The sequence below is a fragment of the Ranitomeya imitator genome, chromosome 6 (assembly GCF_032444005.1).
Source record: "Ranitomeya imitator isolate aRanImi1 chromosome 6, aRanImi1.pri, whole genome shotgun sequence".
Classification (NCBI taxonomy): domain Eukaryota; kingdom Metazoa; phylum Chordata; class Amphibia; order Anura; family Dendrobatidae; genus Ranitomeya; species Ranitomeya imitator.
Genome location: NC_091287.1, coordinates 359,981,854 through 360,008,592, shown reverse-complemented (window position 1 = coordinate 360,008,592; position 26,739 = coordinate 359,981,854). Strand labels below are relative to the sequence as shown.

Genomic DNA, 26,739 nt, shown 5'->3' with positions numbered 1-26,739 from the left:
TTCCTTTCGGGGTCTAGTTTCCAAAATGGGGTCACTTGTGGGGGGTTTCTACTGTTAAGCCACATCAGGGGCTCTGCAAACCCAACGTGATGCCCACAGAGCATTTCATCAAAGTCTGCATTTCAAAACGTCACTACTTCACTTCCGAGCCCCGGCATGTGCCCAAACAGTGGTTTACCCCCACATATGGGGTATCCGCGTACTCAGGAGAAACTGGACAACAACTTTTGGGGTCAAATTTCTCCTGCTACCCTTGGGAAAATAAAAAATTGCAGGCTAAAAGATCATTTTTGAGAAAAAAAATTTTTTTATTTTCATGGCTCTGCGTTATAAACTTCTGTGAAGCACTTGGGGGTTCAAAGTCCTCACCACACATCTAGATTAGTTCCTTTGGGGGTCTAGTTTCCAAAATGGGGTCATTTCTGGGGGATCTTTAATGTTTAGGCACACAGGGGCTCTCCAAACGTGACATGGTGTCCGCAAATGATTGGAGCTAATTTTCCATTTAAAAAGCCAAATGGCGTGCCTTCCCTTCCGAGCCCTGCCGTGCGCCCAAACAGTGGTTTACCCCCACATATGGGGTATCAGCGTACTCAGGACAAACTGGACAACAACATTTGGGGTCCAATTTCTCCTATTACCCTTAGCAAAATAGGAAATTCCAGGCTAAAAAATCATTTTTGAGGAAAGAAAAATTATTTTTTATTTTCATGGCTCTGCGTTATAAACTTCTGTGAAGCACCTGGGGGTTTAAAGTGCTCAATATGCATCTAGATAAGTTCCTTGGGGGGTCTAGTTTCCAAAATGGGGTCACTTGTGGGGGAGCGCCAATGTTTAGGCACACAGGGGCTCTCCAAACACGACATGGTGTCCGCTAACGATGGAGATAATTTTTCATTCAAAAAGTCAAATGGCGCTCCTTCCCTTCCGAGCCTTACCATGTACCCAAACAGTGGTTTACCCCCACATGTGAGGTATTGGTGTACTCAGGAGAAATTGCCCAACAAATTTTAGGATCCATTTTATCCTGTTGCCCATGTGAAAATGAAAAAATTGAGGCTAAAAGAATTTTTTTGTGAAAAAAAAGTACTTTTTCATTTTTACGGATCAATTTGTGAAGCACCTGGGGGTTCAAAGTGCTCACTATGCATCTAGATAAGTTCCATGGGGCGTCTAGTTTCCAAAATGGGGTTACTTGTGGGGAGCTCCAATTTTTAGGCACACGGGGGCTCTCCAAACGTGACATGGTGTCCGCTAAAGAGTGGAGCCAATTTTTCATTTAAAAAGTCAAATGGTGCTCCTTCCCTTCCAAGCCCTGCCTTGCGCCCAAACAGTGGTTTACCCCCACATATGAGGTATCAGCGTACTCAGGACAAATTGGACAACAACTTTCGTGGTTCAGTTTCTCCTTTTACTATTGGGAAAATAAAAAACTTCTTGAATGTGGTTTTGAGTACCTTGAGGGGTGCAGTTTTTAGAATGGTGTCACTTTTGGGTATTTTCAGCCATATAGACCCCTCAAACTGACTTCAAATGTGAGGTGGTCCCTAAAAAAAATGGTTTTGTAAATTTCGTTGTAAAAATGAGAAATCGCTGGTCAAATTTTAACCCTTATAACTTCCTAGCAAAAAAAATTTTGTTTCCAAAATTGTGCTGATGTAAAGTATACATGTGGGAAATGTTATTTATTAACTATTTTGTGTCACATAACTCTCTGGTTTAACAGAATAAAAATTCAAAATGTGAAAATTGCGAAATTTTCAAAATTTTCGCCAAATTTCCATTTTTATCACAAATAAACGCAGAATTTATTGACCTAAATTTACCACTAACATGAAGCCCAATATGTCACGAAAAAAACAATCTCAGAACCGCTAGGATCCGTTGAAGCGTTCCTGAGTTATTACCTCATAAAGGGACACTGGTCAGAATTGCAAAAAACGGCAAGGTCTTTAAGGTCAAAATAGGCTGGGTCATGAAGGGGTTAAAGGAACCTGTCAGTACGTTCAACCCCCAAAAGGCATTCATGAGCATGCAGGTCTTTTAAATGTAAATTCATTGTAAATTCATTCACATCTTTAAATGATATATCTGTTGCTGCATTCCTGACAAATTTGTATTTTCATTAATATGCAAATGAGACATTTTAACCATCCTTTTTAATTATTTTAATTTCATAAATCAATAGTACACATGAAAATAAGTAACTTTGAACTGATCATTCATTCTCAGAATTCTAATTTCATGGGTAAAATCTAGTTGCTACTGATGAGATTCTATGCTGAAGGGAGGATGAGGGAGGAGCTGAATGCAGATATTACCCATGGATTGAGAATTCTGAGAATGAATGATCAGTCCAGGAGGAGAAAGAGGCAGATGTATATATCAAAATATATTACAAAAGTTGCTAATTTTCTCATAAACTACTGATTTACTAAATAAAAATTAAAACAATAGTTACTCTTCAAGTACCTCTTGAGGTACCGTCACACTCAGCAACTTTGCAACGAGAACGACAACGATCCGTGACGTTGCAGTGTGCTGGATAGCGATCTCGTTGTGTTTGACACGCAGCAGCGATCTGGATCCCGCTGTGCCATTACTGGTCGAATTTTATTTCGTCGGCGTGTACCGTCATGTTTGACATCAAAAGCAACGATGCCAGCAACGTTTTACATGGAGCTAACAACCAGCGAGAACGATAAGTGAGTCGCCGTTACGTCACTGGATCGCTCTTGCATCGTTCTGGAGCTGCTGTGTTTGACGTCTCTACAGCGACCTAAACAGCGACGCTCCAGCGATCGGCTCGTTGTCTATATCGCTGAAGTGTCGCTGAGTGTGACTGTACCTTTGGTGTGACAGGCCAATTAACAAACCACTGCCTGCTGAGGCTGTTTTCCCCACTATACTCTAGCTTGATTGATAGCTCTCTTCTTAGTGTGAAGTCTGGCGCCAGTCAAAGAAAACAGACAATGTGTATAGGGGCTTCCCAAATGTACTGACAGATTATGTCAAGGGGAGAGAAGGACGAGGCCCGTTGAATCTCAGAGGCAGAACCTTTAGCTCTCAGTGGGATAAGCTGCTATCTCACAGAGAATACAGGAGCGCTCCGCTAAGAGGAGTGATCCACTGTACAAGAGAGAGGAGAATTGGGTCAGATACTGGTCGGTCCATTGCTTATTCAGTCGACAGCTATTGAATGTATTTGGGAGGCCAATACACGGCCTTCATATTCACTTTTCCGATCACTATCTAATCCCGCTAATAATGGTTACAAGTTGGAAATCCCTTAAACAAACCCTATAAATGTAGTATTATCAATATACAATAATCAGATTCTGTAGAAAGAAGTTTCTATTTAGACAGATACTTACCAGCCAGCAGAGCCCAAGAAACTCTTCTCCAGTAACTGATGATAATGTAGTGTGGCCATCACAAACGCTATGTCAGGACTCTTCTACAAAAATACAGAGGTTTGATAGGAAACAGACAAAAAGAGACTCAATTCTGAGCAGCAGAAAGAACAATCACCTGCCACAACGTGAACATATTTTACCCCGTCCATGAACACTTTTTTTCGCAATAGCTGAGTGTTCAAATCAGCAAATGTATATTTGTGATTTTTTCCTGCATCTCTGCATCTGCCACCATAATCAAAGGACACACTTAGATAGGAGAAAAAAGGATCATCCCCGCACTGCCGCAAGAAGAATTTCAAAAATTGTAGAGGTTTTCAACGTGGTTTATTCTACACGTTTCAGGGTTCAGGTGACCCCTTCATCAGGACATACCACAAATATTGTACCATAATCAAAGGGTTATTTCCACAAAGGACACTTCTGACCTATTCTCAGGACAGGTGATAAGTGTCTGAGCGCTGGGAGATTCACTGTCAAGACCTCCAGCAATCCCGAGCGGGGCACATGAGACCTCATTTACACTCACTGTGGAGACTTAGAAGTGGCATGGCCTTACATGAACTCTGCTGCTCCACTAAAGTCTATGGGAGTGACAGATCAATGGATGTGTTTTTTTATCCCACGGACACTTATTTGAACAGTAGTGGTCAAATCCATTACACACCCTTCAATTTTGAACCAAAGTGAGGACGAAGAGGTATCACGATCCTGAATCCTTGATTTTGCTAATAGATCTCAGTGGCAAAGTCCTCTTGTGGTCAGAGGATATATGCCTTTTGAGTGAAAACCCATTTAAGAGCTGTTATGACTGCCAAAGCACATTCACAGGTAATGTAAAAACATGTAAGACAAATACCTGAAAGGTCCCTGTTCAAACTAGGAAAAGCCCTTCTCTGACCCTTGTCTGTCCCTGACTGACTACGGAAGTTGGCACCCTAAGATAACGCACCACCACTGAACGGTACCTTACCCTGAATGTCCTTAACAGCTCCTAGGATCGCTAGAATAGCAGTTCTGCAAGGAGAAAATTAAATCACACACAAGGCAACTACAACTAAGACAAACCACAGAAAAGTGAAAGAATCCACCAAAGTCCATCACCAGGAGAAAACATTAGGAGAAGGTATTTAAAGCTGCACCTGAGAGGTGATAGGACAGACAAATAGAGTAAATTTAAAAACACCTGTTACCCAAAACCGACAGGAACAAAGATAACAGAACTAAAACACCCAAAGAAAATGTGTATCTGTTGTGGCTCAACAGAAAGACGCCGACCACAGAATCAAGGGTTCAAGTCCAGAAGCATGACAAGAGCTTTGTCTCATTGGTGCCACCATGACTCCTTGGACGTACTGGTAGCTTATTTTTCTGTGGTCGAAGCAGCTGTTGTAAGAATAATGTAGAGATACATGATGGCCATTTAGATGAAGGGTCATCTTTATAATATATTTCTCTCCCAATTTCCCCAGAACAAAAATTGCCATGCCCCTCTAAGGAATGTGAACAGATGATACCTAAGGGACAATACCTTCAAATGTCATGTCTACCTAAAACAAAAATGCCTTCAGTTACATTTGTATGCAATCTACTAGTAAAGCTTGTATTTATCGCTCTGATGTGCTATGTCTAGTGAAGCTCAGGATTATTCCTGGTGAAAAAAGCACAGCATGTCATGTAGTTTTTCTTCTCTAGCTTTTTGATGGAATCTATTGTGCAGGCAGTGTTTGCCCCCAAAATATCTGCAAAACTTGCCCTACTTGAACTAGTTTCACCCAAAAAATAGTGACAGATACATTAATTACTATTTGTAGTGGATTTTTCTTAATGAAGGTGGAAACGTGCTCTTACAAAAAATTACAACGCTTTTTTCTAGGGCTACCTGAAAATAAAACCTCAATTTATGCTTATTCTGAATTCAGTCCCCAGTCATAAATAATAAAGCTTGTCCTTGTAACATCGATTTCACTTCACTTAGGCATATATCATATACAAGGCGGGCAATGAGGGAGCAGTGGCACGATAAGGACCTCAAAACAAGGGCTTTATTATGGACGGTTTGTACAGATTTCATCTTGGTGTTAGATGACTTTTCTGGGACATGCCCTGAAATTCCACTAAGTGAACTGGAAAATAATGGTATACAGCAGCCGTTGACCAGTCAATAATGAAAATGTTTAATATACGGTATATATTCCACACAAGATTTCCAGGTAACATAGTGAAATTGTAGAAAACCTATAAGGTTCAATCTAGATGAAGACATTTATTGTTATTTATACTAAACCGACTGATTTACAGTGATAATAAAAATAGTAAATGGATTGTCTCCTCCAGGCGGCTGGCATTATAAGGCATGTGTGTATAGGATGAAATATATAGCGTTCTGACATGTGTAGCAGCAGCTTGGTATTAAACCAAGATATCTCTTTCCATCAGAAGAAATGCTTACCTTCCACATGCCAACGATAAGACCAGGATGATAATGGAAAAGTTTAATGTGCATGTCCTGGCCAATGTATCTGCCGAAATCCTTTTTTTTGCTCAAGTCATATTCCGCAATGAGGGAAAGCCTTTGAAGCCTTAGCAAAATGTCACACAAAAATACTATGATTAAAATCAAATTTCATTTTAAATAATACAAAAGAGTACAACTCAAAACTATACAAGTTTGGGATCGTTACTACTGTAGATATCCCTGCGGTGGGGTGCAGCCATGCATCACATCGTCAGGAGGGTATACAGGCCCTCATACACATTAGACCAGGAAGAGCCTGCCACGACTGGGGAGATAGCCTGACTGTCTGATGTGTACAGGACCTCCTGATCCTCCGCATGATACATGATGTCGGGGAAGAGATAGATCTGGCATCTACAATTTCTGATCCTTTTATTCTTCAGGGGATAAGCAGCAGCTAGAGGAGTCTGCCAGCAGATCTCTAATAGAGAACAAAGGAGCACTCAGCCGAAATGACCATTCCTATGTATGGAGGAGTTAGCTGTAGGCCACAACTATTTTTTTGATATGGTGGGCTTAAAGAGGTTGTTACTCTTCAAATATAATTCATCCCTTGCATTTTGTTTAAAGAAAAAAAAAAATGCGTCCTGCCCATTTTACCCAGGTCTCTACCCTTCTTGCAGCCACTGAGCTCACCGATTGGCTACCATGCTGTCAAAGTAACGTCAACGCCTACAGCCAATGCCCTATGCCAGGAGCAGAGGCGGAGACGAACTGGTGGACCAATGGAAAGTGAGTACAGCAGGATTTATTTATTTATTTTAAACAAAGTTAAGCAAGGGAACAATCCCTTCATGGCTGGACCGCTGACTAGAAGATGAGAAAACTAAAGTAAATTTGAATTAAATTCCATAGTGATTTCAGCCAGTATCATACTCACCCATTCCTGATAGGCTTCAAACATTTATCTGTCAGCACTGGTGTGATCCCATGGAGCCGAAGCTTCATCAGGGAGCGAAACTCGGGCCAAGTATAACTATTCCATGTCACAGTAAGAGAACTGTCCCTAAAATGCAAATTCGTCTGTTCTATCACAGTTTCCTTCCCATGGTTGTCTAGAAAGGTGAGGGCCAAAATCAGACCAGACATCCTGTAAAAAGAGCAAAGAATACAATGAACAGGTGCCCTCCATATCAGGGAAGGACAAATCCCACAGTCATGGAGCATAAGGACTTGGATTTTGATTTTAGGATTCCAAAAATAAAAAAAATCTAGCTTGCGTCTTGTACAATCTAAAGGGGGCTTGCTGACATTTTTCTTATGATTTCCATGTATTTTGTACAATTGTTTACATCTGAAATGTTGCTGTGAATTTTCAGGTAATTCCCAGCAAATATTACAGTATTACGGATTTTTACTTTCTTGGTAAAATCAACAGGGAAGAAAAATCCACAACAAATGTGTTCACATTCTGCAACACGAGATGATACTAAAATCTAAAAAAAAAAAAAAAAATAGAGCCAGAGCAAAGGTTGGTACAAGTGCAATGCATAGGTGTGCATTCACACAGTGGCCCTTTAACAAGCAGGGCCGAAGATAAAAAAAAAAAAAAAAAAAAGAGCACATACCGTGTTGTAAAGTAGGTAAATTGTAATAGTCCATGTAAATAACATAGGGTGCTTCATTATCATGATTTTGATCAAAAACACGTAAAAGTCATCCTACTACGACAAGGTGCACTTCAATCCGAACGGTAACCAAACCTTGTAGTCCACCTCACTATCTATATGTCAGCAGACATTAAAACAGATGGGGGCAGAGCACAACCTGGGTCCCAACTGTCCATACACCTGACTGTGGAAGGCTACATAAACAAAATGAACAGCCCAAAAAAGGGAAATCACCCCCCTTTATGTACAAAGTACAAAAAAAATGGTACAAAAAGGGGTGCAAATTCTTTTTTAGGCTGTTCTATTTGTTTATATAGCTTTCCACGGGCAGGTGTCTGAACATTTAGGACCAAGATCCTTTTCTGCCTCCCATCTATTTTTATGTCTGTTGAAACCTTGTCGTGGTGGGATGGCTTTTCATTTTTTTTTTTTTAAATCAAAACAATGTTAACCAAGTACCCTAAGTAATTGTACATGTAATTAACAATTTATTTACTTACTACAGAGTATTTGCCAATTTTGCTTTTATTTTAGGTTCTCCAAAACGACACACCTCTGAGCCAAAACTCAACATGACAGATCAATTTACCTACACACAATGTGGTCAGCATTTGGCCTGCTTTAGGCAATATTCATACTGCAATTTTTTCAGATGTCAATTTGCAAGAAAAATCCACAGTGTTTCCGTCCTTCATGAATGTCCCCCAAGGCCAAGGTTTCACATTCAGTATTTGGTCAGTAATTTACATCAGTATATGTAAGCCAAAACCAGGAATGGGTGTGAAATACAGAAGTGGTGACGTGTTTCAAAACGCTGATTGCCCCACTCTTGCTTTTGGATTTCAAATACTAATCAAACACTGATAGCGTGAACGTAGCCTAATAGCTTTCTCTGAACAGCGAAACTAGCCAATGCTTTGCATTTAATCAAGTGCCCTACCCTACACCACGGTCCATTGTTCTTGTCGTGAATGGGGGTACCAGATGTACTCTCTTCTCAGTTTATAAAAAGGTCCTCCCTATTGTGCATTCATATGGGACAAAATCAGAATATTCATGACCAAGTGAAAAGCATATTATAAGGGTGTGTTTCCAGTCAGGAAACGCTGCGTGTTTGACGCTGCATTGAGCCGCAACGTCAAACACGCAGCGTCCAGATGTTACAGCATAGTGGAGGGGATTTCATGATAATCCCGTCTCCATTATGCGTTAATAGACGCCTGCGGCAGACCCGCGTAAACGGACATGCGGCGCGTCTTTTCAGAACACAGGATGTCTGTCTACATGCTCCGTCGCCGCACCGTAAATTAACCATACACTATCATTAGATGCGGTAAAACCGCATCTAATGATTAGCCACATGCATAGTAACTGAGTAAACAGAGCTTACTACACATGTCTACTAATTTACATGCGGGCTTACCTGTCCCACAGCCGGAAGTCTGCGTCCACAGCAGTTCTAGCGACAACTTAGCTTACCGTGAGAACGGCCGTGCAAGTGACCGGGGTTTATCTCAGGTCACTAGTCTGGTTCTCACAGTCAGCTGATCAGCTGTTTGTGAGTTATCTCCGGCGGTCATCTACAAGCTCTGCCGTATCTGGATGTCAGGCACCCATATGTAGCAGAGCTGGACTCATCGTGGGACACTCGTCATTAAATGGACTACGTCGGACACAGGGAGTATAATGTTGGTTTATTATTTTTTATTTTATTCCTGGAGAACGAGGGCGTCGCAGGAATGAGCGTACAATATAGATGTCAAAACTGTGTGGCATTTTATTTCATTAAAATACTTTATTCTGCATGTGTGTGTTTTATTATCCCTGTACCAACTATAGGATTAGTAATAGTAGGCATCTTATTGACGCCTCTCCATTACTAAGCTGGCTTAATGTCATTAACCCCTTATTACCCCATATGCCACTGCTACAGGGCAGTGGAAATAGAGAGGCTAAGCACCGGAATTGATGCATCTTACATATACGCCTTTTCTGGGGCAGCTGGGAGCTGGTATTTGAAGCTGGGGGGGCATCTCTAGGCTATGAATATCAGCCTGCAGCTGTCTTTATAGCCTTTCTGGCTATAAATTATGCTATAAGGGAACCCCAAGTAATTTTTTGGGGGGTCCCCCTATTTTTATAGCCAATAAAGGCTAAGTATACAGCTGCGGGCTGATATTCATAGCCTGGAAAGCTCCATGGGTATTAACCCCTTCCCAGGCTACAAACATCGGTCCCCCAGCCGCTGGTTTTCCCTCTCTGGTGCAGGAAATTGCACGGGAGGGAGCACACGCCATTTTTTTTTCAAATTTTTCTAAAATTAAACAGATATTGTGTTTAAGGCTGGGGTCACACTTGCGAGAAACACGTGTCTCTCGCCTCAATACCTGGCAATGCCGCCGCCACTCGGGCCCTGAGCGTTCAGCTGCTAGAAATACATGCAGCCGCACACTCCGGTCCCATGTGCCGGCAGCAGTGCCGGGTATTGAGCTGCGAGATTTGTGCGAGTTTCTTGCAAGTGTGACCCCGGCCTAACGCAGATTTCGTGTGTGTCTTTATATAAGGCCGGGATCGCACGTGCAAGAAACTTGGCGAGTCTTGCATATTAATACCCGGCACTCGGGAGTGGAGCGTGCGGCTGCATAGAAATATATGCAACAGCACACTCCACTCCCGAATGCCGGGTATTAAGATGCGAGACTCATTAGAGTTTCTCGCATGTGTGATCCCGGCCTAACTCTTTATTAACATTTTATTATGTTTATTACTAAACATCGGGCTTGGTATTATCTATCGTATCTATTTATCGATATATCTATCTATCGATATATCGATAGATTTATAGATAGATATATCGGTAGATAATAGATAGATAGATAGATATATCGATAGATACAGTACAGACCAAAAGTTTGGACACCTTCTCATTTAAAGATTTTTCTGTATTTTCATGACTATGAAAATTGTACTGTAGATAGATAGCTATGATAGATAGATAATAGATAGATCTATCCATCGTATATATCTATCTATAGCTCTATCATCTATCTATTATCTATCTATAGGTGTATCTATCTATCTGTGTGTCTAAACATTATTCTTCAATGGAGTATGTAAATGAAGAGGTTGGACAAGAAATGACATCACAACCTTTTTTTTTTTTGTATATCTTTATTTAGCTGACAAAAACACACACACACACACACCTGCGTCAAATCCTGAGCAAATCCTGACCGTGGAAACATATCCTAACATTACTAGTACAGTCATCACAAAGGCTGGAGCTACTTACCTAACAGCCTTTTCCATATTAACTGTCTTGTCTATGGAAGTGTTACCCTTTACAGATTTTATTATCTGAGCAATTTTCTTCTCTCTGGTCATTATCAATTCTCTAACATAGGCCTTCTTCCAGTAACCAGGATCTACATCTGAAAGACTAGCTCCGCTTAATTTCTTCTCCAGCGGGTTCACAGGGTCACAGTTCCAGAAATGAGTAACGTTCTGACGTGAAAGGTAAATTTTATGCCATGTTACGCTGAGAACAAATGAAAGGGTTCAGTCAAAATATAGCACAGCTCCCTATATATACACATTAAATTGTAGTGAATTCAAAGGAGTTGCCCATTACTGGACAATCCTCTTATGAATGGTGCAGAATATGCTGTATTAACTATAAATATTCTTACCTCCAAGACCGGCACTGTGCTCCGCTCTGAACCCTGTGTTCACTGGTGATCTCGTACTGATTGGCTGCAGCAGTCATATGGCATATTCACAAGACCACCAGGGGCACACAGCTCAGAGAATAGGAATGGGGCCAATACAGAAGACATTTTATGCAACACCTTGGGGACATTATCCAGTAGAAGAAAACTCTTTAAGCCCATTGAATTCAACGGGATGGGGACAGATCTGAATTCACAACATATCCCGATGGATTTTGCTGTTGATTATTCCTTAAGTCACAGTAAAATCTACAAGGTCTGTCTCCCGTCACCCCCACCGGTCTGTCTCCCCTCTCCCTCGGTCCGTCTCTCTGTCACATCATACTCACCTGCTCCCAGCGCGGTCCCTGCTTCTCCGATGGTCTCCAGACGCCTCAACTCTTCCTGTATTCAGCGGTCACCTGGTACCGCTCATTAAAGTAATGAATATGGATGCGAATCCACTCCCATAGGGGTGGAGCACATATTCATTACTTTAATGAGCGGTACCAGTGACCTCTGAACACAGGAACAAGCTGCTGGCGCCGGAGAGACCTTTGCATCAGAGAAGCAGAGACCTGCAGACCGCGTCAGGAGGGGGAGTATGACGGGGGAGGGGTGAGCCATGCGATATTCACCTGTCCCCGTTCCACCGCCGGGCTCCGTCTTCCGCGTCCTCTGGCTGTGACTTTCAGGTCAGAGGGCGCGATGACGTGTTTAGTGTGCGTGGAAGGGGGACAGGTGAATATCGCAAGTGTCGGTGTCCCCGCACGCTCAGGACAAGAAAATTAAATTTTAAATCGCAGCAGCATTGGGGCAAATGTTTCTATGGAGCATCTTATGGGGCCATAATAAACCTTTGTGCACCATTATATGGGGCAAATGTTTCTATGGAGCATCTTATGGGGCCATAATCAACCTTTTATGCAGCATTGTGTGGGGCAAACGTTTCTATGGAGCATCTTATGGGGCCATAATCAACGTTTGCGCAGCATTATATGGGGCATATTTTTGTATGGAGCATCTTATGAGGCTCCTGATTCAATATGGATATTCAAAAACACAACCTGCTGATGTCTCAATTTTACTTTTATTGGTATCTATTTTTATTTTTGAAATTTACCAGCAGCTGCTGCATTTCCTACCCTAGGCTTATACTCGAGTCATTTTCCCAGTTTTTTGTGGCAAATTTAGTGGTCTCGGCTTATACTCAGGTCGGCTTATACTCGAGTATATATGGTACACTTACTTGTCCTTAATTAGCAAAAATTTCCAGGTGTGAGGTGTCTAGGAAAAAACAGGGTACTCAAAAAGAACCAAAATCATTTAAAGATTTAATTTTTATTAATACTATGATAAAAAATTAACACTTTTAAAAAAATTCCAAGAAAAATGAAAGAATAGAAAAAGGAGGGATATGGGACTCAAAAATTAATGGCTGCTACATTGTAAAGGTAGGACTGTGTCCACATTTGTGATGTACTCAATAACTAGATTCTTAAAAGGAGGTAGCGACCATGCTATTTTAGAATTTTGGATAACTAGAGGAGGAAGACCTGTGAAGACTCAGACATCAAGGTTAGATTTCAGAAAGGCAGATTTTAAGGGACTCCGAAAGAGAATTGGAGGGATCCTATGGCTGGATATCCCTAAGGACAAAAATGTCCAGGAAGGATGGGAAATCTTGAAAAATGAGATTCTCAAAGCACAATCATTAACAATGCTGAAAAGAGGGAAGAATAGGAAGCATTTAAGGAAACCAGGATGGATGAACACAGAACTTAAACACATGCTAAAAAGGAAGAAATAATTGTTTATCAAATGGAAAGAGGAAAGCATATCTAAAGAAGAATATAATGCTGCAGAACCTGGAGGGCACGAATCAGATTAGTTAAAGCCGACAATGAATTAAGGCTTGCAAGAGACGTCAAAAGCAATAAAAAAGGATTTTGCGGATATGTCAAAAGTAAAGGAAATGTCAAAGATGCTCTAGGATTTTTACAGGATGGAAATTATGAAATGGTAAGAAAAGATGTTTAGAAGGCCGAACTTTTAAATTCCTATTTTGCATCTATTTTCTCTCAGAAGGGAAACGTAACATCAACTGATTTTCACAATCCTATTAAGGGAATAGAAGACTCCAGGATATGTATAAACAGAAAGATAGTGAGGAAACACTTAGCTAACATAAATGAAATCAAGTCTCAGGTCCAGATGAATTACACCCCAGAGTACTGAAGGAGATAGCAGAATACATTTTTGAACCACTCTCCATAACCTTTGAAAATTTTTGGAGAAGAGGAGAAGTGCCAGAAGAATGGAGAAGAGCAAATGTTGTTCCTATCTTCAAAAAAGGGAAGAAGGTGGACCCAGGGAACTATAGGCCGGTGAGTCTGACCTTTATACCAGGAAAGATCTTTGAACAAATTAGTAAACAACATGTATGTACGTACGTGGATAAGAATGAAGTCATTAAACAGAGTCAGCATGGGTTTGTAACTAATAAGTCATGGCAGACTAACTTAATTTCCTTCTATGACAGAATCACTGACTGGGTGGATCAGGGAAATGCTGTAGACATAGTATAACTTGACTTCAGCAAAGCATTTGACAAAGTATCTCACACAATCCTAATTGAAAAAATGAGTGGACAAGGGAACTGTTAGGTGGATTCATAACTGGCTTAGTGATCGGACCCAAAGAGTGGTCGTAAATGGCTGCACATCCAGTTGGAAGAATGTCTCAAGTGGGGTACCACAGGGCTCTGTCGTGGGCCATGTATAGTTCAACATTTTTATCAATGATTTACATGAAGGAATTGAGGATAAACTGATTAAATTTGCTGATGACACAAAGCTAGGAAGGATAGCTAATACTAGAGAAGAGATATAAATAAACTGGAGCAGTGGGCAGCAACTAACAGAATGGGTTTTAACAGGGAAAAATGCAAAGTACTACATCCGGGCAATAAAAATGAAAAAAGCACATACAGAATGGGAGGAATAGTGCTAAGAAACAGCACATGTGAAAAAGACTTGGGTATACTAATAGATCATAAACTGAACATGAGTCAACAGTGTGATGCTGTTAGGGTTGGCGGAACGCACCGAATATATTTATTAAGGGAGATTGGTGCGTTCGCAACCCGGGATCAACCGTGCAGGAAAGAACCTGCTGCTAAGTGAATGGCAGCACTATATGGCGGTATGAACCAGCTCTGTTAGCTTCACAGAGCAGCCGAGAAGGCAAGGCTCTGTGCCCTGTTAGACTTTCACAGAGGCACAGGCTAACCACCCAAATGAGAGCAGTCAGTGGTCATGCATGCACACAAAAACTCCTCGCCGGAGGTGCCAGCATTCTAGGGGCTTATTTCAGCCGGGTCCCTGAACACACACAAACACAAACTCCTCGCCGGAGGTGCCAGCATTCTAGGGGCTTATTTCAGCCGGGTCCCTGAACACATGCAAGCACATGACCACACTGGCGCAAAGCACATAACATAAGAAGATACTAGCGAATGGCCGTGAGGCCATGCGAGTCTTAAATAGCTGCAGCACGTTCAGGACCTTCCAAAGAAGGACCAATGGAGTTGCTGCAGTACCTGAGCATGTGACCCTAGATCTCCACTGAGAGATATTGCCCTGGGCATGCTCAGTGTGCAAAGCAAGACTTAGTCCTATCACCTACAGGACCTTCCAAGAAGGACCAATGGAAGTTGCTGCAGTACCTGAGCATGTGACCCTAGATCTCCACTGAGAGATCTTGCCCTGGGCATGCTCAGTGTGTGCAAAGCAGGACTTAGTCCCAGAAAAGCCTGCTCGCCGTAGATCAGTGCAGGGTACAATAGCAGAGCCTGGAGAGGCAGTAGTAACCCTTTGCACAGTATGAGTCTCAGTGAGACGCTGGGAGCGACGTCTCCGCTGAGCAGGCTGCACTGCGGCTGATGCAGAATGGGAGACCGCAGCAGACACGGATCGAGATTCCCCCTGAACAGCAGAGGAAACACGACCTCTAACAGATGCATCAGCAAAAAAAGCAAATACAATTCTGGGATGTATTAACAGAAGCATACAGTCTAGATCAAGTGAAGTCATTATTGCCCTCTACTCCTCTTTGGTCAGACCTCATCTGGAATACTGTGTCCAGTTTTGGGCACCACATCAACAAACTGGAGCAAGTTCAGAGAAGAAAAAAGAAGACTGAGAGGAGACGTAGGGTATGTGCACACGTTGCGGATTTTCTGCGGATCCGCAGCGTTTTTTGAGGTGCAGAAACGCTGCAGATCCGCAATTGATTTACAGTACAATGTAAATCAATGAGAAAAAAAAATGTTGTGCACACTTTGCGGAAAATCCGCTGCGGAAACGCTGCGGTTTAAAAGAAGTAGCATGTCACTTCTTTTTTTGTGAATCTGCAGCGTTTTTGTACCCATTCCATTATAGAAAACCGCAGGGGTAAAAACCGCAGCAAATCCGTAAGAAAACCGCAGCAAAAACGCACAAAAAACGCTACGGAACCGCAGGTGCGTTTTCTGCCAGGAGAGGCAGAATCTGCACCAGAAATTCCTAAGCCTAATCCGCAACGTGTGCAAATAGCCTTAATAGTTGTACAAATATCTCAAGGGTTGTCACATTGTAGGAGGATCATCTTTATTCTCATTTGCACAAGGAAAGACTAGAAGCAATGCGATGAAACTGAATGGGAGGAGACACAGATTAGATATTAGAAAAAATGTTTTGACAGTTAGGGTGATCAATGAGTGGAACAGGCTACCAAGAGAGTTGGCGAGTACTCCTTCCATGGAAGTCTTCAAACAGAGGCTGGGCAGACATCTGTCTGGGATGATTTAGTGAATCCTGCTTTGAGCAGGGGGTTGGACCAGAAGACCCAGGAGGTCCCTTCCAACTCTACCATTCTATGATTCTATGTGCACATCGAGGCAGAGGGACCGGACTCAGACAAACCATTTTTGCACGCCACCAAGGATCCAGGTAAAGGAGCATTGTGCCCCCTATCGATGATCTGATTTAACTTCATTTTAGAAGTGATGTGAATTACATACTAGTAGGAATATCAGCATGATTGCCCCGTATCTTAATTCATTATAAGATACACTTTACCCTTATAATGATTGTATGCAAATGGCTGACACACACAAGTGCCTGATAAACTATGCTGTTTTGGCAAGTGACTATACACAATGATGCTTTTCAGATATTGCAAACTCATTTAAAGAATCACTAAGAGGATGGCATCAATTGGTATTTATTGATCAGATGGTTTAGTATTGATTGGCTTATTATAAGTATACATTTATGAATTAATTGATTTCTGATATCAGTTCTTAACTTACTTTGTTATTATTGAATAGATATACCTTATACGTACTTTTCATTGAGCACTTCAGAACTTTAATAATTTAATCAGTATTGGATATATGTTTTGGTTATTAATTTTGCATTATACAACTGATCCTTTTAAGAATCTAGTTATTGAGTACATCACAAATGTGGACACAGTCCTAACTTTACAATGAAGCAGCCATTAATTTTTGAGTCCCATATCCCTCCTTTCTATATTTGCATTTTTCTTGGAATTTTTTAAAATTGTTACATTTTTATTAATATGATAAAAAATTAATTTTTAAATGATTTTGGTTCTTTTTGAGTACCCTTGTTTTTTCGAATACCCTATTTTTTCCTAGGCTATACTCACACCTGAGAAATTTTCCTAATTAATGTATTGAAGTTAGAGAGGGTGCATCAATGTTTATAGGGTTATTACAATAAACTAGGACTGTGAAATTGGATAAAATCACTTACTTGTCCTTGGATAGTTCATAGAACCTCTTACTGACATTACCAAGCATCATCAGAGATATCGGGTCTAAATATGAACATATCTTCAGAAGGATCTCACATGGTACACTGCAAAACACAAGGAAAGCCATTTACTCTACTGTTGCAAAAAATAAAATAACAAACATGCCAATGTAGCCTGGCTGCACTTAATACCAGTCAGCCTCCCCCAAAAACGGTACACACTATCAGGAATGGTCCTTTCACTATAAAACCCTGCGAGTTAAGGTACCTTCACACATAACGATATCGTTAACGATATCGTTGCTTTTTGTGACGTAGCAACGATATTGTTAAGGAAATCGTTATGTGTGACAGCGACCAACGATCAGGCCCCTGCTGGGAGATCGTTGGTCGCTGAGGAAAGTCCAGGACTTTATTTCGTCGCTGGATCTCCCGTGGACATCGCTGGATCGGCGTGTGTGACACCGATCCAGCAATGTCTTCACTGGTAACCCTGGTTACCAGCGTAAAAGTAAAAAAAAAACAAACACTACATACTTACCTACCGCTGTCTGTCCCTGGCGCTGTGCTCTGCACTCCTCCTGCACTGGCTGTGAGCGTCGGTCAGCCGGAAAGCAGAGCGGTGACGTCACCGCTCTGCTTTCCGGCCGCTGTGCTCACAGCCAGTACAGGCTGTTATTGCCTACTAAAGTTGCCTACTAAAGTTAGGGGGGCAGTTCTGGCAAGAATGGACCTAACAAGTCATCAGTGCAGGAGTGACTCAGTAGACATTTTGTGCTCTGGCTGTAAGGTTAAAAACCCATTTTGGTTTGTCTCCCATTAATACAGGTACTGTAGTACCATCAACTGGAGATGTCATAACCCCTGAACTCACTATTTCTGCTCTTGGCCTTCGTAATTCGAGCAATTTCTGTACACCACGTACCTATCATGCTACTGAAACCTTCATTTCTTTAGTAGACTGTGAGGTCACACTCCTCTCTCACCAACAACAACTTGGCTTCTTCCCAACACACTCTAACCTTTCACTCATAGAGAAACAGGCTCTATCACCGCTACATAACAATAGATCAATTATCATAAAACAGCAGATAAAGGGGGAGCTATTGTGGTGATGAATCGTGCAAAATACTCTAATGAAATAATCCGACAACTCTGATCCCAATACCTATGAGATAATCCTCTGGGACCCAGTTGCTGCCATTAGCAAAAAAAATACATAATCTCATAGACACATATCTTTATCGCCATGTGATCGACCAAAAACCGGCAACCTTTTTGGTCAATTCTCATCCCATTACACCGGTTTTTGATGAGTTACCTAAGGTGCATAAATCACTACAAAACCCACCTGGCAGACCAATCGTTGCTTCTACAAACTCTGTTTTGCTTCCGCTTTCAATTTTCTTGGAAAAAATTCTAACTCCTTTGGTTAAATTAACTAAATTCTTCCTTTGAGATGCAGGACAATTTTTGCAGGTCATCAAACAACTTGACACTATACCTCCTGACAGTATTCTGGTCACTTTGGAGGTTAACAGTCTTTACACCTTAATAAAACACGACAAAGGTATTGAAGCCACTAGATCCCTATTGAATTTATCGGACATGTCCACGGACTCAGTTCAATTTTGCTGGATCTCCTTGGCCTAGTATTGTATGAGAATTACTTTCTATAGGAGGACACCGTTTACGTCCAGAAGTGTGGCACAGCGATGGGCTCGAACGTAGCGCCAGCTTATGCTAATGCCTACATGAACCATTTTGAGGGGAATTACGTATTTCATAATGACCCATTTCTACAACATGTTTTAGGATACCATCGCTACATTGCTGACGTTTTCTTCATCTGGACTAATACGCTTGACTCCTTAAATGCTTTCCACTCTTATCTCAATTCCATTTTTCCTGAATTACAATTTACAATACATCATAGTACGGAGTCAATATCTTTTCTGGACACAACAGTACTGCAAAATGCCAATGGGGGCCTCTCGACTGATCTTTACTGTAAACCCACAGACCGTAAAAGTCTTCTACATTATATTTGAGTTGCCACCCAAGAGCTACTAAGAACAGCTTACTGCGCTCACAATTTAATAGAGTAACACGCATTCTCTCTGACCCTGAATTTCGGAACAACATATTGTACATAATGGCTGATAAGTTTAGTGATAGGCAATATCCTTTGAAACTCCTTGGGCATGAAAAGACATGGGCCATGACACCCCTTTCCCCACCTCCACCGATTTATCCTAAAGAAAGAATCCACTTTGTGCATACTTTCCATCCTTTAATGCCTAAAGTCTACTCCATCATAAAGAAACAGGACACTTCTGTCTAAGGCCTACCCAGATATTGATTCATTTAGAGCACCTACATTGATAAGCACAAAAAGACCCTCAAACATCAGAGATAAACTTGTGACAGCTGACATAGCGAGTACACGCCCGGTTATGACACAGAGGCTGCTTGCTACCAGGCGCCATGGTACAATCCCGTATCTCAATTGTGCAGCCTGTTCTAACATCATTAGGTCTGATAACATAACGCATCCGAGAACTGGCAAATCGTATCTGATACGTGGATACCAAACCTTCGTGGTCTACCTAGTAAAATGTCCCTGTGGTCTCCTCTATGTGGAAGAGACCACTCAACATGTTAAAGACCCTATTGCCAGCCATAAGTCCACCATCAGGTGCAGCAAAACCTGGTTACCTCTCCCGGATCATTTTGCCAGATTTAGACACACAGTTGCCCAGCTTAAATTCCAAGTCAATGAGCAAGTCCATCGCCCTAGGAGGGACCACGTTAAACTCCGTAAATCGCGAGAAACCTATTGGATACATAAACTTGATACTTTGGCCCCTAAAGGTCTTAATAGGGATATTGATTGGCTATTGTGATCTTTATTAAACTATATTCTATTACATTTTCAGACACGCTAAATTATGGTGACCTGAGGTGAGTTTGCCTTACCCCCTGATAAATAAATAAAAAAAGGGGAAAAAAATTTATTTTTATTTTTTATTGTTTATTTTCATTTTCACCTTTCGTCCTCAGCATTCATATATGCTATAATCTGTAATTTGAGGTCTATGACCCTTTTTTTCTTATATCCACCCTATTGTAAAACATTTACATAGGTACATACATTCCAGATGTCCTTCATTAACATACGTTCTTTCTTTATAAACGTTAGGTCACATTTTAACATCATTAGCATAATGAAAGTGATAAGTAGCTAGGTTGTGAGCTTCCTTAACGACGGACAAACATGCACAGTACACTACACTAGTAGTGCAACGTCACCTCTGGTCCGGGCTGCAGACTTCCGGTCCAGCGCTTCACCCGGCTGTTATAAACTCACACTGTGCACACAGCTGTCATGCCGGCACCAGAGCTTGGCGCGGAAGCGTCGCTGCATACACTGACAGCCTAAGGTAATTCACTGCTCATGACTGACACTTTTTAGCGCTATACTTTGGCAGCCCCCTTATGTGCTCCCATATTTCACTTTCTACAGAGCCTCACTTCTATTGTGTGGGAACAGGATAAACCCAAAAGTACTATCATTTCTATATTGGTACCTTATGTTTTCCTTTCTTTTCCCTCCACCCTTTTTTATGCATAAGATTTATCCTATCACTGTTCCTTGCAGCCTCTACTGGGCATTACAGGGACTTATATCCCTCTACACTGCATTCTTCCTCTTGGCATTGGATTAAGGTAATTGTACTCTACAGTTGTGGCCAAAAGTATTGACACCCCTGCAATTCTGTCAGATAATACTCAGTTTCTTCCTGAAAATGATTGCAAACACAAATTCTTTGTTATTATTATCTTCATTTAATTTGTCTTAAATGAAAAAAAAACACAAAAAGAATTGTCCTAAATCCAAATTGGATATAATTCCACACCAAACATAAAAAAGGGGGTGGACAAAAGTATTGGCACTGTTCGAAAAATCATGTGATGCTTCTCTAATTTGTGTAATTAACAGCACCTGTAACTTACCTGTGGCACCTAACAGGCAATAACTAAATCACACTTGCAGCCAGTTGACATGGATTAAAGTTGACTCAACCTCTGTCCTGTGTCCTTGTGTGTACCACATTGAGCATGGAGAAAAGAAAGAAGACCAAAGAACTGTCTGAGGACTTGAGAAACCAAATTGTGAGGAAGCATGAGCAATCTCAAGGCTACATTTCCAAGGACCTGAATGTTCCTGTGCTACCGTGCGCAGTGTCATCAAGAAGTTTAAAGCCCATGGCACTGTGGCTAACCTCCCTAGATGTGGATGGAAAATTGACAAGAGATTTCAACGCAAGATTGTGCGGATGTTGGATAAAGAACCTCGACTAACATCCAAACAAGTTCAAGCTGCCCTGCAGTCCGAGGGTACAACAGTGTCAACCCGTACTATCCGTCGGCGTCTGAATGAAAAGGGACTGTATGGTAGGAGACCCAGGAAGACCCCACTTCTTACCCCGAGACATAAAAAAGCCAGGCTGGAGTTTGCCAAAACTTACCTGAAAAAGCCTAAAATGTTTTGGAAGAATGTTCTCTGGTCAGATGAGACGAAAGTAGAGCTTTTTGGGCAAAGGCATCAACATAGAGTTTACAGGAGAAAAAAAAAGAGGCATTCAAAGAAAAGAACACGTCCCTACAGTCAAACATGGCAGAGGTTCCCTGATGTTTTGGGGTTGCTTTGCTGCCTCTGGCCCTGGACTGCTTGACCGTGTGCATGGCATTATGAAGTCTGAAGACTACCAACAAATTTTGCAGCATAATGTAGAGCCCAGTGTGAGAAAGCTGGGTCTCCCTCAGAGGTCATGGGTCTTCCAGTAGGACAATGACCCAAAATACACTTCAAAAAGCACTAGAAGATGGTTTGAGAGAAAGCACTGGAGACTTGTAAGGCTAGGTTCCCATTGCGTTAATGGGACCACGCTAACGGACAGCGTTGCACGGCGAAATTAACGCCGTGCAATGCGTCCGTTAGCACGCCCTTTAACAGCAATGGGGGCGCGCATCACTAGCGCGTGCCATTTTCGGCATGCGCTAGCGATATGCCGGTGTTTTGTGGCGCGCCGCGGACGCTGCTTGCAGCGTCCGAGACGCGCCCTCGGTCCATTCCCCGCTCTCGCAGATCAGAGATCTGCAAGAGCGGGATCGTTTAACGCGACCCCTTTAAAACACATTGCGTTAGCGCTAGGCGCTAAACGGATTGCACTAACGCAATCTGAACCTAGCCTAAGATGGCCAGCAATGAGTCCAGACCTGAATCCCATAGAACGCCTGTGGAGAGATCTAAGAATGGCAGTTTGGAGAAGGCACCCTTCAAATATCAGGGACCTGGAGCAGTTTGCCAAAGAAGAATGGTCTAAAATTCCAACAGAGCATTGTAAGAAACTCATTGATGATTACCGGAAGCGGTTGGTCGCAGTTATTTTGGCTAAAGGTTGTGCAACCAAGTATTAGGCTGAGGGTGCCAATACTTTTGTCTGGCCCATTTTTGGAGTTTTGTGTGAAATGATCAATGTTTTGCTTTTTGCTTCATTCTCTTTTGTGTTTTTTCATTTAAGAAAAATTAAATGAAGATAATAATACCAAATAATTATTGTTTGCAATCATTTTCAGGAAGAAACTGAGTATTATCTGACAGAATTGCAGGGGTGTCAATACTTTTGGCCACAACTGTATATATACCTATGTGCTACTCATTGGTTACTGGTCACATTTGTTATGCGCTCTCTTATATAATTTTACGATTGTATGTTCATTATATTTTTGACTACCCTATTGGTACATCAATTTGGTATATTACTTTGGGATTACTATAGAGTGTAGTATACCTGTGTTTTTTACTTGTGCTATATTGTTTATTTTTGTTATAGTTTATGTTGATGCATTCTTTTTATTTTGCAGCGATTCTGTGATAAAGGCTCCAGAGGAGCTGAAACGTTGTTTTGTTAATATAATCGCTTCCACTGAATAATTCTGTTACGCTCCCTGATTTATTGTATGAATAAAATTGCAAGCTATTTGGAAAGATAATCCACAAAGAGTGTGCGGTGAATTTTCATAATCTATGCTTAGGACCTTTGGTCCATTACACTAACACTTCATGATTTTTAGGCTGAGTGCATGCTAAAAATTAATTTCAAAGAGGACATCCATTACGGTTATGTACTACAAATTCAGAAACCCATTAGAACGGAGAATCCAACATATCGCAGGTTAGTTACAACTTCTTGGACCTCGGTGAACGTTACTTGGGAAGAGGAGGGTGATACTGGAGTTCACTTCATCATCTGAATATTTATTTGTTATAGTTTTATTACCTACTTAAAAAGGCTAAAATTACATTTTTGCAATCAATTAATAAAAAAAGGCATAGAAAAACAAAATGTCAACAATAACCATGCAATGCAATCTGTCCCTTTTAAAAAGGCAAAGTAATCAAATAATAACCAATTGATCTGCATGCAAGAAAGGCACCACATTTACAAATCAAAAGTCACATTCTGTTAAACCAGTGCACCGCTTAGGTTCGAAAAGCGTATCAGAGAGGAGCAAATTCCAAGCGGTGCGTTCATTCATGACTCAGAAAATGGTTTGTGGAATTTAATTCATCTCAGATTTGATGCTGCATCTACTCTTGGGCTACTTTGCAAATAATGATCATAGCCATGCTTAATGGCTGCACGACAGACATACAGTATTATAGATTGTCACATACTGTACCTCTCTATGTATGAGGTTTTGCTGGGGCAGGCAGTCTTCAGGAGCCGTAGGTTCCTCATGGGTTTCCTTACAAATGAAGCTTGTTTTTCTGGGGCTGCCATTGAAAATGTGCTACAGTATAGAAAACATATCAGAAATTATGTCCTGACACAAGAATTAGGATAAAGTGCTACAGGATGTCTATTGGCTCGTGTGTTCCTCATTCAGAAATCAATGATCACGGAGAGAAAAATCAACATTAGTGGTTTTTGTGTGATATGCAGGATTCTAGGTATCCATTTTATATCAATTGTACAGGATCAGTATTAGTCATCATATCGGAAATATCTACTACACATTGAAATAATTTGCATTTGGTAAACATGTATATAGCTAACTTGAGCAAACATCTTTCATTTGCAGGATCCTGATCCAGCGTCCATGTCAGAAACCCAAAGTGCTGCAAATGTACTCCTAGCTATAGGCATCCACGAGGGGCTGACATTGGGAGCGATCTCAATGCAACTTAGCTGCTGCTGGCAATATTGACAGAGGGATATGAAGGGCTATACTGCTGAGATCGGTAGGTCAGGACAAGTGATGGGCGAACCCATGGATGTTTGGTTCAGGTACCAGAACAGTACCCAAACCCAGACGACTCCATGCACCTGAATGAGAGGCCTGAACATCCACTGTTTGCCATACGGTCATCTGCATGACAAACACTGGCTCCGATCAGCGGTAAGATTACCGCCAGTAAGAGTGCGGCTCCCACAATGTCAGATGACAGCGTGAGTCCACAGCTTGGACCAGAAGTAAAAAGTTTATCTCCAGTCATAGGTGTAAGCTGATGTGACTACTACCCCCACCAGCCTACGCCTGCTGCTAATAACAGTGAGAGCAGGCACTGGCTGATGGAAGTATTAATCAGCCAGCGCCTGTTCAAAACTGACAGCCCCAACCTTAACGCTAATTAGGGTTGCGATCACATCAGAGGACAGAGAATTACATTGCTTTTTTTTTTTTTTTTGCGGCCTCCGGTAAAGTTAATTACCGGCGATCGCAAAACAGGGGTCGGTAAAAACCGACCCCGATCATGTTCTTTGGGGTCTCGGCTACCCCTGGCAGCTGAGACCCCAAAGATCTTCCGGGTGCCGGCCGGCGGGCGCACTGCGCATGCACCCGCCATTTTTTGGCAGGAGCAAGATGGCGGCGCACATCGGGAGCCACGAGGAGCACTGGGGGACACAGGTGAGTATCGGGGGGCTATCGGGGACCCCATTTCTCTGTCCTCTGATGTGCGATCACATCGGAGGACAGAGAAATTAAATGGGAATTTTTTTTTTTTGCGATTGCCGGTAAACGGGTAATTACCGGCGATCGCTACCCGGGGGTCGGTAAAAAAAAAAACCCTGAATCATGTTCTCTGGGGTCTCGGCTACCCCCGGCAACCGAGACCCCAGAGAAAATCCGACTCAGGGGGGCGCTATTCACTTTTTCCACAGCGCAGTTAATTAACGGCGATGTGGTTTAAGTACCCTTAATTGCCGCCGTTAAAAGGCGTATCGGTGGTCGTTAAGGGGTTAAAAATAAGCACAGTTATACTCACCTAATGCCAACTTCTTGAAAACCTGTAATACAGGATCTCAGAATCAGAAGCCATATTATTGAAAAACAGTCCAAAGTCTATCAGGACTGTTGCAGGCAGGGCTGTGGAGTCGGAGTCGGAGCCCATTTTGGTTGAGTCGGAGTCTGAGTCGGTGTCATGGAAATTGAGGAGTCGGAGTTGTAGGTTTGGCTTACCGACTCCACAGCCCTGGTTGCAAGCAATACCATTGGAGCTCCTTACGGAATTATAAACAGAAACACATGGAGCATTTATTCCAAAGAAGATTAAGAAAATATTTTAATAAATAATTCATAGTATACAAGGCAATACATAAATTAAAAAAAACATATCAATGACAGAGCTATTTAAATCAGATCTCAGTTGCGTGGTTTAGCACCACAGACACAAAATGGTGAAAGAGAGCCTATTATTCAGGTAAGTAAATAAAGTGACAGTGCTGCTAATTAGGAAGAAAAAAGCATAATGGCAGATTCATGAAACCATACCAATGAAACCAAGTCAAGGTATATAATGTCAGGTCACCCAGTTACGATATATAAGTAATAACCTTGATAATGGTGACATGAATCATACCATTAGATGGCTTTTACCCATATTCATGTCTGCGGTGCCACATGCGCCCCAACGCACATTTCACTTCAGCTTCTTCAGGGTGCCAAGATGAAGTAAGATGTCCCCAATGCCCATCTTTTAGGTCCCAATACCAGATGTCGGTACTTTCAGTTACTCGCGGTGCATGTGGCTGAACACGAGCACCGGAAACTGCATTACTCACGGCGCCATCATGGCGGTGCGGGTCACAGGGAACTCCTCGATAATGTTAGTGACCCGCACATGTCGCTACCAGGCGCCGGAAGAGATGCTCTGTTAGTAACTCGTGTCGGAGACATGCGCACCAGTACCCTACTGGTCTGTATAATGCTGTCAATTGGGAGCTACATCCCTCTCATGTGAGTCCATCATTATATTTGGGCAAACTAATGGGCAGGCACCCAGCTATAACAGCACATTTGTTACAGAATGCGCAGATTAACAAAAAATGTGCCGACACACCCCAATATCATATGCCGCCAACATTACAGGTATAAAACATACATAGAAATACAAAAGAACACTTGATATAGTGCATGAGATGACAAGATAAGTTATACAGTGTACATTATATCTCAGTGCGTCCGTGTTTGGGGTCTGTGCTCGAACAGTAAGTGTTCGGTACGGACATCGAACTTTACCGCTTGGGATTACCCAGCTCTACTCTGAACATTGATACTAGCAGTTATAGCAGGAGGCCGGCTGTGTATGTGAGA

At 41.9% G+C, this 26,739-nt stretch overlaps 1 protein-coding gene across 2 annotated transcripts in view; it reads right to left on the bottom strand.

Moving 5' to 3' along the window:
* FBXO15 (F-box protein 15) overlaps nucleotides 1-26,739 on the bottom strand; it is a 183,738-nt gene that overhangs the window by 98,108 nt on the left and 58,891 nt on the right. For both annotated transcript variants that reach the window (XM_069730974.1, XM_069730973.1), the window contains exons 3-8: nucleotides 23,824-23,934; nucleotides 17,074-17,178; nucleotides 10,837-11,082; nucleotides 6,815-7,024; nucleotides 5,869-5,998; nucleotides 3,375-3,457 (exon numbers count right to left, since the gene is read on the bottom strand). In XM_069730974.1, coding sequence (XP_069587075.1) covers nucleotides 3,375-3,457; nucleotides 5,869-5,998; nucleotides 6,815-7,024; nucleotides 10,837-11,082; nucleotides 17,074-17,178; nucleotides 23,824-23,934 — 885 coding nt within the window. The remainder of the gene's footprint in view (nucleotides 1-3,374; nucleotides 3,458-5,868; nucleotides 5,999-6,814; nucleotides 7,025-10,836; nucleotides 11,083-17,073; nucleotides 17,179-23,823; nucleotides 23,935-26,739) is intronic.